Here is a 13,341-nt window from a genome sequence, read left to right on the forward strand (position 1 = left end):
TTTTTTTTATTTTAACCTCAAGCCCCCAGGCAGTATTTTTTCCTTCCTGCAAACTGTTTATACTCCCAGCATCATATTTACAAGCTGTCAGACTGAGGAGGCCTAATTTGCTTTCACAGCATTGGGTCGGGTGCAGTGGGAGGCTAGTTTGGGATGGCTGAAGCACTTGCTGCCCCCCCGTTGCCTGCTTTGCCCCCCCACTATGAGTTGTCATTCCCACACCAGGGAAACTTTACAGCCCCGGCTCTACAGCAGTGTACAGCCTGATGTGTTAGAACAAAATGAAATCAACAGTAGTTTACATTGGTACCCGGGGCTGTTGTCTGGGCTGTTTAGGAATTGATACGTTGTGTTTACTTATTCCCGTGGTGGGAGTACCAGTCTTCAGAAAGGGGAGCAAAGGAATCGGCTGTTTGTCTGTCTGTGAAAGTCAGCTTTGTTACTCTGACAGGGACATAACTCAGTGGGTGTTACATTCTAATAAACAAAATAGCAATAGGGCCCAGTTTGGTTTTTGCCACCACACATAGAGACACTCGTGGTACCCTGCTTCTACCTGCAGGAATTCAGCAGGCACACAGAAAGATTCAAGTAACAGGCATTTGAGATGATAGAACGCCATTCTTTAAGCAATTATCATGAGCCACTTGAAATGCAAACATGAAAAGATTGACAAGGCATGAAATATTTCTTGCTTTTCTAATTTCGCATTGTGTTAGATCAAACTTTCACTGATTTTTAAAAAAAGTGCATAAGCATTAGATTAACTTTCACTGACTTCATTAAATCCTATTGATTTTGGTGTTACCCATGCTTAAGTTATGCACGCTTTTAAGTGCTGTTCTGAATAGCAAGGCATTAATGAACCAGGGTCTGGATTTGTGTATGCAGTTTAGAAACACATTTGGCAGCAGTCACGGGCAAGCAAAGAATTTGCCGCAATGAATAGCCCACACTGGTTGCAGTTTGTCATGTTAATGTGCTGTTACCAGAATCATATGTGCAAACTGAGTAACTGATTTACCCAGGGAAATGTAGTAGTTGTGCATGAAAAATTAGGAGCCGCTTACTTAATGGAACCGTATGTTTTAGATGGAAGCTTAAGCGTGTGTTTTGACAACATTTGTTATCATGAATGTAACAACTAAGTGCGAATAATTTGTGAAAAAAAATACCCAGGCATTAGATACTACCATTTTATCTGATGATGTTATCGGTCTCTAGTTACAGAAGTCGGTCAAGGACATTTATTATCTTTCAAAAAATAGAGTAAGGAATGTTTTGTATATGAAATTATCTGAAAATTAATACTCAGTTGCCCTAGTCAGGCTTATTAAGCTCTGCAGAGATATACATTGTGACTGCTAGTTCACTTATTTGGGAAGCAAAGTTATTTTCTTCAGAAGTAATTCAGTAATGTGAGTTATGGGTATGACATTTTTATCACCTACTGGTAACTGTGTGGTAGGTTAAACTTTATGCATTTGCCTGCATTTGTATATAGTTGAACAAAAAGAAACACATAATTCTGAAAGAGCTGCAGTGATTTATTTTACAAATTAGCTCATGCCTTTGGGATCCTAGATCAAAATTACTGTGAATAAGACAGATTTATTTTTCTGCGTGTGTGTTTATGCTATTTCCATAAATTGCAAAGAATTGCAAAAAGTAAATAGAAATAGACAGATGTGAGCTGAAGCCGGCTCTGAGGAAGAGGAGTGTAGAACTTGAGGTTGTGGTCTGTTAGCACCACAGGAAAAAGGGAGCCAGTTTCAGGTGAGGGAGGAAGCATAGAGGAAAGCTTGTTTCACCAACATGCAAGTCTTGTTATAAAGTTGGCACTGGGGGAACACAAGTAGCGATCTTATGATTGAAAGTCTGTGCTGCATTCAGCAGTGTAAGCAGATCCCATAAAGGTCTGTGAAGCTGAATAGTATGTAATCATCTCCGGGCTGGTGCACGAATTACTTTCTGGTTTTGGGCAAACTGAATTTGAAGGAGCTGGGATTTAGGGTCAGAATAAATAAGGGGCTGTGTGTTACTTGGGAAGAGAGGGCAGAAGCAAGACCATTTAGGCAGGTGGTCGGCATAGTTTGTTTCAGATGCAGGTATTCTTATGCATATTTTTAGGCTTCAGGGTGTGAAAATAGAAGTTCATTGACAGTTTGGACATCTGCAGTCTGGCATTTTGAGGTATATTTGAGTGGAAGGATGCAGAAAGAGCAATTAAAGAATGTGAAGGCAACTTCTGTCAGTGAAACCCTCTTGTGGGCATCGTGTAAGAAAGCAAATGCAAGGAATAAGAAACAACTATTAAGGAACAGAAACTAAGAGACAAAGCAGAGAAAAAGAATGTAGGAATTATACACAGAATTATACGCCAGGCTGTTATGATTAAAGACATAGCTAGGAGTCTTGGAAAGCCAAAGAAGAGTTAAATTGGTAGAGATACGTTACTAAGAAAGCTTAAGGATTTCCATTCTTGGCCACAAACGAAGAGGAGGAGTTAGGCAGGTAGGAAGTGCAACCGACTGGTTAGGACTCCACCAAACAGTGTTTGGTAATCATGAAAGAAATCATTAACGTTAAAAATTCTAGATAAGAAGGAATAGAGGGCACAGCACGTGATAGTCACCCATGCCCTCAAAAGGTGGGCAGCTTAGCGCAGAGGAACTGACAAAACCTGAGCAGGACTTCCAAAGCAGTTCTGAGGGAATTGTGTGCAGAGAGAAAATACAGATGAAATTTAAAACCCCTGACATTACAGACCCATAATGAATTGATTGAATATGTTTTTCATTTATTGTATTTATGCAATGATTAAAAAATAATAACTCAGAATGGTTGAGTCATGCTGAGACACCACTAGCAGCTAGCAGTGGCTGGGAAGATTAGTGGCTTCTGGCTTTTACACAAGCATAACACGTGCTAACAGCACATGTATTTCACCAGAAACTCTTTTCTCCCTCTCTCCCACACTTGGAAAAAATCCCCAACCCTAAGCCCAAACCACTCATTAATGTTTCAATTCCTTGTGTTATTTTTACAGGAAGTTTAATTTGGCCTGAAGTTTAAGTGAGACTTAAAATGTGGTATTTATCGTCTTATTTTGGAGGAAAACGTAGTCCTTGCCAACCTTTAAAATAGGTACTCGGTTAGGTTTTATGGCCATATAAAAAGCTTTAGGATGCCTCCTTGACTCCATTGAAGTCAGTGGGAACTGAGGCAGAGCAAGTCTTTGAATCTGGCCCAAAAAGAGGATTTTGAATGATCATATTGAAATGAATAATGGTGAGACCAGAGTTTATTTGCTGATATCTCTTGAATGAATTGGGCAACAAAATGAAATGGAAAATTTAGTTGTAGTTTATTCTATGGCCTCGATAAATATGCAGCAGTTGAGTAAAGAAGAAAATAGCTGTGCTTAGGATTTCTTTCCTTCTATCTCAGTCCACATTGCTACCCGATGGGAGTGCCAGTTTAAATGCTTTCAGAGAGGAATCCATGGAGAAATGGTAGGTCTTTGTTGATATCGATTCAACAATAAATTGGCATTCTTGGTTATACTGGCACTTGTCTATACAAGTGTAATTTTAACTTTTGTTTAAAACAATTGCTATTATAAAGACTAGAAAGTTTTTGCTTCTTTTTGGCAATCTTTTCAGACTCTTATCTTCTGGACTTCATTGCCCTAAGTGTGTAAGAGAGGACTTTCTCAGCCCAGGGTAACGCTCCGCTGTCTACCTTTCCTTCTTGCCTGGTAGGGAAGTGAGTGTTATGTAGCAGGCTGAAGTCCATGGACATGGCTTATTTCAGTCATTGCAAATGTGAGTTGATTGGAGGGAAATGATATTCTATTGGTTGTCATGGTCGGTTGTGGGGGAATTTTTTAATTGCCAAGATGCAAAGAATATTAGTTGGAAGACTTTTTTCCCCACTACTTATGAGTCTAATTGCGTTAAAATGGATAAACTCCGTGTGTTTGTGCGTGAGCACAGCAACTGAATTGTTTAATTCTGTTCTATTCTGTTCTACCTGGAATTTTGCAAGAAAGTAAGTGGAGTGGAAAATTCAAAGAAAAACCCCAGTCACATCAGCATGCATAGTATATGCCTAGACTCCTACCAAACAGCTGAAGTAATTGCCTGCTCCTTAAAGAAATGCTGAAAGTCGGGCTCAAGCTTATTTTTACACCTGGATCTCATAGTTGGCTGTGTTCGAAGGGAACCCTTTGGGAGTCAGGGAGTGTATCTGCTGCCGCACAGGGGCGGCTGCTTTGGAGGAGGGAGTGTTTGCAGGCTGTGGATGGCAGAGCCTGAGCCACCCCACCTCTCTGGCCCTGGTGGCTCTGGTGGAGGTCAGTGGGAAGGGCATGTGGATGTCACCAGTGGGACCCCAGCCAGGTGTGCAAACCTGGCTGAACCCCATCTGCTTATTAAGTCCTAAGCACCATGCAAAGCCCCATTCGAGTTAATGGGAGGATATACAAATTGCTTGGTGATTCGTGATGGGAAATGCTGTGGGTTCTATCTGTGGTGTTGGCGGAGCTATGGATCATAGAATCATAGAATGTTTGGGGTTGGAAGGGACCCCTAGAGGTCATCTAGTCCAAACCCCCTGCAGGAGCAGGGACACCGCTAACTAGATCAGGTTGCTCAGAGCCCCGTCCAACCTGGCCCTGAATAAATGCCAGGGTGCATATTGCTGCATATCAGTTCACCCCAATTAGCTGGGAGAGTGAAATGCTGCAGGAGTGAAAACATAGCAAAATGTTTCCAAAACCTTTAGGCAGTTTCTGCTATAGTTCTGGGAAAGAACAATAAAATGTTCCAGTGTTTTACCACCCTCATTGTAAAGAATTTCTTCCTTATATCTAGTCTAAACCTACCCTGGTTTAGTTTAAAACCATTACCCCTTGTCTTGTCACAGCTGGCCCTACTAAAAAAAATGGATGTTGCTAAGCTTACTACAAAGCGCTTTTGTATAGAAATACTTCAGTTTTAACATTGTATTGAATTCCAGCAGCTGTATATAAATAAGATGCATAATACTTAAGTAGCCAAAGTGCACAGAATATAAGCTAATAAACAGGATTTCTTCAAGTACAGTGTTTGGCAGCAAACATTGGTTTCCAAATACCTGTTTAATGTGCAAAAATGCATTTTATGATGACTTAGACTTTATGGATAGTGGTTTGCTGATCATTAGGATACTTTCCTTGTGGTAGTAGAGATTCTTAAGCTCTAGACTGCTGAGGCGCTGACATCTCCTTTAACGGAGACTTTTAAAAACAGGAGAGACACCTATCTGTCAGGTGATTTAAGTGCCTTTCTTCATTATGTCTTGAGACTAGGAGGTAAACTAGATCAGAAGCTACCCACCTGTATGTCATGTAGGACATTGAATACCGCATAGTATGGAGCTAAGTTTGTTGAGATGTATTGGACTAGATGATCTCTTGAACATCCCATAGATCTAATTCCTTGATTTAATAACATGGCCCTTGTTATGTGTATCATATCTGTACATATTTGTATGTTATTTCTTTTGAATAAATACTAATACATAATTTTTGTTCTAGTACCGTATCTGACCTACTTGGTTAACTGAGAGAATTAAGCAAAACATCCGATTCCTAATGCAAACTTACGTGACCTGAATTAGAGGAGTGTCATGGTTTAACCCGTCTGGCAACTCAGCACCATGCAGCCGCTTGCTCACTCCCCCCACAAGGGCATGGGGGAGAGAATCAGGAAAGCGAGAAAACTCGTGGGTTGAGATAAAGGCAGTTTAATAGGGAAAGCAAAAGCCGCGCATGCAAGCAAAGCAAAGCAAGGAATTAATTCACCATTTCCCACTGGCAGGCAGGTGCTCAGCCATCCCCAGGAAAGCAGGGCTCCATCACTCATAATGGTTGCTTGGGAAGACAAACGCCATCACTCCGAGCGTCCTCCCCCTTCCTTCTTCTTCCCCCAGCTTTATATGCTGAGCATGACGTCATATGGTGAAATAGCCCTTTGGCCAGTTTGGGTCAGCTGTCCTGGCTGTGCCCCCTCCCAGCTTCTTGTGCACTGGCAGAGCTGAGAGCTGAGAAGTCCTTGGCCAGTCTAAGCACTACCCAGCAACAACTAAAATATCAGTGTGTTATCAGCATTCTTCTTGTACCAAATCCAAAACACGGCACTGTGCCAGCTACTAGGAAGAAAATTAACTCTGTCCCAGCTGAAACCAGGACATATCATTGCAGAATTTTACAAGGCTTTTCATCTTCAAGTGCGAAATCTTTTTTCTCTATCTGAGCTGCTGCTAATTTACTATATGTATTGAGGGAGGGACCAAGACTTCAAAAAAGTCAGCTAAATGAAAGTTGCGACAGGTTCAGCTACTGAACTGTAACACTTCACACCAAGCTGATCCCACAGTGCTTTGTGTCTTTTAAACAGTAATTATTACCTAACTGTATCCTGCTCCACAATATGGATTTTCTCTAAAGTGCAGTTAAAATTTCATGGCGGCTTTCAAAAACTTACTCATTTCTGTTTCTCTACTGTAGTTTAGATCACATCTTTCTCTTTTTCCCCAGTGACTTCAACGTCATGAAGTTCATCTTTCATAGTCTTTGTTTTGCCGCCATCACCTCTAATTAGACTTTCGTCTATGATGTCAGGAAGATAAGAGTCTCAGTGTAAGGATGATCTCAGTGTAAAGATGATAAGAGATGATCTTTTTTTTTTGTTTGTTTATGACCATAGTGATTGAAAAAGCAGTATTATTTCCAAGTACAATGTTCTAGAAGTTTTTCATGTTATATCAATTGCTCTTCAGCCAAATCTGTCCATTACCCAAGGGCATGCTTTTTGAAACATACCCTTTAGTAGTCTAAGCAGCCCGTTTCCTAAAGCTTTAATTGAGTGGTGTTTCTCAATCTGAATCCCATTTCTTTGTTTCTGGACGGTGTTTACTGGAAAAAAAAAATATCTTGCATTAACTAGAAACATGCCTATCTGTTGCCTTTTAAGATTTTCCTTAAGACATTTTTCAGAAAGAGACTGTTAGGAAGATCCATAAAGAGCAGTGCTGTAGATTTAAACCAGCATTTTATTTAAAACAGCATTTTATGTTTGCAGGGGATATCACTGGCCATATATATATAAAATGTTTAAACAAAAAAATGCCCTGATAATAAAGAGCAAATGCAGTCCTAAAACTGGAGCAAACTCCTTCTATGCTAACAGTTGCTTCTGTGGATGCATTTGTGGGAACTGCTGATTCTGGATGGTTTGAGTCTTATGGAAAAGATTTTAGAACATTGGAGATGTATTTGCATAGTTCTTCCACAACCAAAACTAATCTCTTGATTCTGTCGTAATTTTGTTTAATTCAACCCTGTTGAACAGCTTGGCTAGAATGCAAGCTACATATTTGAGTGCCTTCTGGCAGATTTCTGTTAAATTACATCCTTAATACATCCAGTTTTATGATACAGCCTGTTGTCAGATTAATTAATATTACAGCTGGATCTAGTTAATTAATTTGCAAATTCCAAATGATACTGTTAGTTTAGAAAATGAACTTAAAGCCAGGGTAAAGAGTAAATCCTGATTACAGGGTATTCAAGTTATGATGCCCTCTTATTTCTGTCTAATTTGTGTCCATCTTGCTTAAACATTAAGCTCACCAGAATTTTGCATCTGTGTTTTTTGTCATATAATGGTAAACAACATTTTAAAGCCTAGTAAATGCTTTAGTTTTCCAGTCGGTTGAAACGGTATGCTTAGTATTTGAAAGACATTTCTAATAAAAAAGACTTGGAAATGCTGTTAAAAATTTCCAGCTGTAAAATGGTTTTGAGACTTATGCAGGATTCGCTGCACTCTGAAAATATTCCTGTTAGTTAATCCTACATCAGTAGAAATACATTTGCGCATGAATTCTTTTATTTCTTCAAAAGCAATGCTTGTTTCATTATTGAAGTTTTAAAAGTTCTTTTTATGAATTTTATTCATGCTGTATTGAGAGAGGTACCAAAAAATGGCTTCCTAACTATTATTTCTTGGAGTTCTGTATTTATGCTCCGTTTGGGAAATTAGAAATTACCTGGCAAATTTGACTCTGGAAGCCAAATAGACCATAACTTCACATTCTGAGACTGTATCCGTACAGCAAGTTGGGTAATAAATGCTTGAAATGTTCTGAGTAGAAGTGACTTGAATGTGTGCAGTGATAAAGCAGCACATTACAGTCAGTGTTGCTTTTGCTCTTACCCAGTCCACAGTACCTACATACATAGAGAGAGCAAGAGAAGGCACGGCGCCCGCTTGCTGATTAGGTATTAAAAGGGTTTAATATCCCAGAAACAGCACAATGTAGTGTTGTACAGAAATAGACTACTAACAAGTATCTCGCTCTTCCCACATGTATTGGGGGGGTGGTTATTTTTGAAAGTGCACCTGATGTTTGAACAGTAGTATTTGAAGCATATAATGATGCTGAAGGGAGGAACATAAAGGGTGCTCTTTGTTAGGTCATTGCCACTTGTTTCAAAGTAAAGCGCTGTCAGCTGTGACCAGAGTGGAAGAATAATGAGTATTCCTTTATTTGCAGCTATATGCCAGCCAGGATGCAAACATGGTGAATGCGTTGGGCCAAACAAGTGTAAGTGCCACCCGGGATACACTGGAAAAACCTGCAACCAAGGTAAGAACGTGAAGTCCAAGAAAGAGAATTTCTTCTTGAAATCACAGAAATATTGTTGATCCCCCTCCCCCTCAAATGCTGTGTACGCTGCCCGCGTTTATAGGGTAATGAACTCGTATGCCAGGTCTGTTACTGGTGTAGCTATTCTGATATTGGGACTGACGTCTGTAGAGAGAATGACATCTGCAGTGGGATAACACAGGGGAAAAATTGCTTTCATTCAGATGAAATCAATGAGACTAATGTAAACGGTGTATTTACATCCTCTCCTGAAACTGATTCAAATGATTTAAATCCTGTAGCTAGGGTTGTTATTTCATAAAGTCGCAATTTTCAGGTTTGAATAATGAAATAACACTTGTTTAATTAAAAAAAAAAATTATTCAGGCATTCTGATTTTTGTGTTTTTAATCCTGAACTAGCTGGGTACCAATAAACTGTAGTGTGTGCTTCAGAGTCGGAAACATAAAGTGTTCTCTTACTGAATTATAGTTTCATTGCGGTTTTTTGCCAAAAAGGATCTCCAAAACATGGAATGATATAATGACAACAGAGTATAAAACAGAATTATAATACATGATTTATTAGATTTTGATGCCTAAGACATGTTCACATACAAAGATGTCTCCGGAAGACTATTCTCTTTTCCCGCTGTCTCAGCCTACAGAAAAAGTTCACATTTTCTGAGAGTGCTGAGGAAGCATGGTAGAAAAGCGTGACGTTTAGAACTATGTTATTCAAAAATGTACCCTGATATTTGCAAACCTTCTTTTGACACGTTGATTTTAGAGTGAATTATTTTCTCTAACAATAGATACATATTTATTTTCAGATTTACTAATCCTTCCCAAACTGATGTGGAAATGAATGTTTCATTTTTCAGTTTTGCTTTAATTTTTCATTTATTCTGTCATCTCTCAAGTTATCCTGTCTCCTTTTCCCTTTACTCCGGGCTGACATTTTAAGGGATGGTTTGTTACAATTTTATTATTATTATACACCTGTTTTGGTCACTCTGGAACTTTTTTAGAAAACAGTGCAGTGAGCTAACAGTTGTTATATGTATATGTAACAGGTTTTATATGTACTAATTACCTTAATATCAACAGAACACTGTTCAAATTGCGGGAGGCTGCAGTCTTGAACTAAACTATTCACTTTCCACTAAATGCTAAGGAAGGAAAAAAGATGTGGTGATAAGTAATTAAAGGAAGCCTTTCAGGCAGTATTGATCAAATATTCTTGAACGGTATCAGTGGCAAAGTTGCCATGACAGATGTGAATGTGGTTTCCAAGATGCCTGCTGGCTGTGGTGTCCCAAATGTACACCAGCTCAGGTCACTACAGCCTATACCTATTCTATTATATGGTGAGACCCTTGAGCTGTTCCTGGGGTCAGGGTAAGTGTTCTTGCCATGTGCTGATTCCATGTTAGGACAAGACCTGAAAGTGCATAGTGTGTGATACAGAGTCTGCTTTTGCTGGGAGGAAATTGAAAGGGCACAGGGTAACCGCATAGGTATTGCACATAGGTAACCTATGTTATTATACCTTCATATAGCATCTGTCCTGTTCAGTCTGTGGGCCATCTTTCTCGTTTCTGTTCTGGAATAACAATTAGTAATAACAGAAAGGAGAGGTCTTTCTAGGATGTCTGAATGAATCATAGAATGTTTTGGGTTGGAAGGGACCCCTAGAGGTCATCTAGTCCAACCCCCCTGCAGTGAGCAGGGACACCGCTAACTAGATCAGGTTGCTCAGAGCCCCGTCCAACCGGGTCTTGAATGTTTCCAGGGATGGGGCCTCTACTACCTCTCTGGGCAACCTGTTCCAGTGTTTTACCACCCTCATTGTAAAGAACTTCTTCCTTATATCCAGTCTAAACCTACCCTGTTTTAGTTTAAAGCCATTACCCCTTGTCCTGTCACAGCTGGCCCTACTAAAAAGATTTTCCCCATCTTTGCTATAGGCCCCCTTTAGGTACTGAAAGGCCATAATCAGGTCTCCCCACAGCCTTCTCTTCTCCAGGCTGAACAAGCCCAACTCTCTCAGCCTGTCCTCATAGGAGAGGTGCTCCAGCCCTCGGATCATTTTTGTAGCCCTCCTCTGGACCCGCTCCAACAGTTCCATGTCCTTCTTGTGCTGAGGGCTCCAGAGCTGGAATGGTGCTGGACTGTAACATATCCTCAGGTTCTTGGTGAATGGCATTCTTTGAGTACAAGCACTGATAAACAGGCTTTACATCTCATCTGTTCATGGGCCTCGTGGATCAAGCCATATTCCAGGGACCAGTCTAAGAGAAGAACCCAGCCTCACAGCAGAATTGTTGAACCCTGACTGTGTGATGATGCCTGGATGCTTGTCCTTTTCCAGTGGCACTGCAGCTGCTCTGGCAATCTAGATTCTTGCTTTAGGTCAGTCAGAAGTTAGGATTAGCTGATACTTCTTTTATTATGTTGCTATCACCAGCAATTAAATTGCAGTGACTTTGCACAAGAGCTAACCATGTGCTCTCCCCGTAGCATTCAAATCTGAGTGGCTTTAGTGTTTCTCTTCTAGCTTTTTGATCCAGCTTTACAGCTGTAACGGGTTAAGAACTGAGCAACTTGAAAGAAAATACCCTGTGCCAGCTCTCTCATTTATAGTAATAATAATGGAACTAATACTTCTTTCAAAATGTGTTAATCAGAAAATTGATACCTGCTCTTCAGTAAGATCTATGTTCACAGACTAATACAAATAGTTGAAAACTTGTGATTTTTGCTAGTGGTCTAAAGCACATGCAGGTTAACTTCATGTGGCTGGGAAAGGTTGTCTTTATGGAAAGAACGTAAGGCCACTTTTCTGTAACTTCTCTAAAACTTACCCTGCATGTTCCAGGAACGTGATGCAAAGTTTGCAACTTTCTCTTTTTGTAATGCAATTCTTGTCAGCACTTGAAAGATAAATATGTGTGTGTATATATATGTGTCTTCAGTGATGAAGTAATGCATATGACAAAGATCTGGTGATTTCATTTTTATTATGCCTTCTTCCCATCCTGTGAAGATGAGAACCTGTATGCACCTGGTCAGAGCAGTGAAGCACTTCTATTCCGACCCCTGGATCATCATGCAAGAAATATAGCATCGAGGGGTGAGATGCTCCTGTATTTCAGGTGGCGTGCTCCTGCTACCTGCACGGCTTGGAACAGTAATACCATTTCTTGCAAAGGGGTTGGAGGCTAATAGACCGATGGCTGTGATGCAAAAGCTGAACCTGCAGTGTCATTAGCATGCAGAGCAAATAACTGATTGTATTTCCTAGATGTGTTGCCTGTATTCCAAAAAGGCTCAACTCTCCATCATACTCATGGTTGTAACTTGCTTTTCTTTCTTTCCTCTGCTCTTCTTTCAGGATCTGCACTTGTTATTTGTTTCTGAGTTCTTTTGTAAGGTGAAAATAATTGGAATTGTTTATCAGGTTAGATAAAGACAAAACTGTGATTTACATAAAGCTGGAAGTTGAAGTAAATGAGGGTTGTTAACTTCTACATGTGGCAGCTGTTGATAAATCAGACTAAGTGATGTGAACAAAACTCTGTTAGGGTGATATAAATCTCTTGAGTTTGGCGTGGTAGTGTGATGATAGTTGCTGGAAGTGAAAGCTGATCTACTGTTTATGCTGTGGTTATAACAGTTTAATTTCTTACTTGGTTTCTGGTCCCTGGTTTTCTATTTTCAAAGTCTGAGTAAATTTGATATTGAATATTTGCCTCTGTGTTGCCTGATCCAAATTAGCTAATAGGCAGAAAAAGGCAGAAAAGGCCTGAGTGCAGGAGTCTTCTGCAGAAGCTAATTAAAGAAAAAAGCGGAGTGAGTGTATTGCATCTTCCTAGGAATAAGTGCCCCATTGCTAGGTGTGTGCTGAAGCTGGTCATTATCCAAGGTCCTGTGTGGTGCCACACAGTAGCCAAAGTCATCACATGTGGATTTACCAGTATAGCACTCTTGTCCTTGCCTTGCATTCACATTTTCATTTCATTTCTTTGAAAATAAAGTACTTGTGCTCAGCAGCCTGCGTTTATGTTACAGACCTGCTTTCCATAGTGTCCCAAACCGTCTGTCTGCTTTCAGGTACAGTACTGTCTTACGGTATTTTGAAATGAAGAATGCTGGTTTTGCATTGACTGTCCAATTACAGGCAACTTGAGAGTTTAAGTAGTTGAACAATGAAATTCTCAAGTGCAGGACAGTGAGTGGACATTCTCACAAAGCAATTAAAAGGATTTATTAAACGTTCTAATAGTGTTGGGCTTTATATTTTAAATTCCAGCGTGAGCTTGTAAGTGACTAAAAGAAATTATGTTTTATTAGAAAGAAAAATGATGTCAAAGTGTTATTACCCTTTGAGTTTATACATTTTAGCTTTCAATTTTTTTAGAGGAAACTTCTGCTGTTTTCTTACTTCTTCTTTTGATGCACAGACGTTTATACTGAGATGTTAGATGTTGCTTGAAATACACAATTGATAAGTAACCAGCATTTGTTCAAGAGGTATGTTGCTGTGGCTGATTTCTGTTGACTGCTAACATTAGCCTGAACCTGTTTGTGGAAAAAATAGACCTTACTTAAGGAACAAGAAACACACAAAGAGCATATAAAT

General features: G+C 39.8%; 1 protein-coding gene across 1 annotated transcript in view; it reads left to right on the forward strand.

Annotated features, from left to right (window-relative positions):
• The window catches only part of NPNT (nephronectin), a 69,710-nt gene that overhangs the window by 25,525 nt on the left and 30,844 nt on the right, over window positions 1–13,341 (forward strand). Inside the window, exon 4 of the mRNA XM_035894685.1 lies at window positions 8,605–8,697. Within this exon, the coding sequence (XP_035750578.1) occupies window positions 8,605–8,697 (93 nt within the window). The remainder of the gene's footprint in view (window positions 1–8,604; window positions 8,698–13,341) is intronic.

This window comes from Egretta garzetta, unplaced genomic scaffold (assembly GCF_000687185.1).
Source record: "Egretta garzetta isolate BGI_Z169 unplaced genomic scaffold, ASM68718v1 scaffold620, whole genome shotgun sequence".
Taxonomy (NCBI): domain Eukaryota; kingdom Metazoa; phylum Chordata; class Aves; order Pelecaniformes; family Ardeidae; genus Egretta; species Egretta garzetta.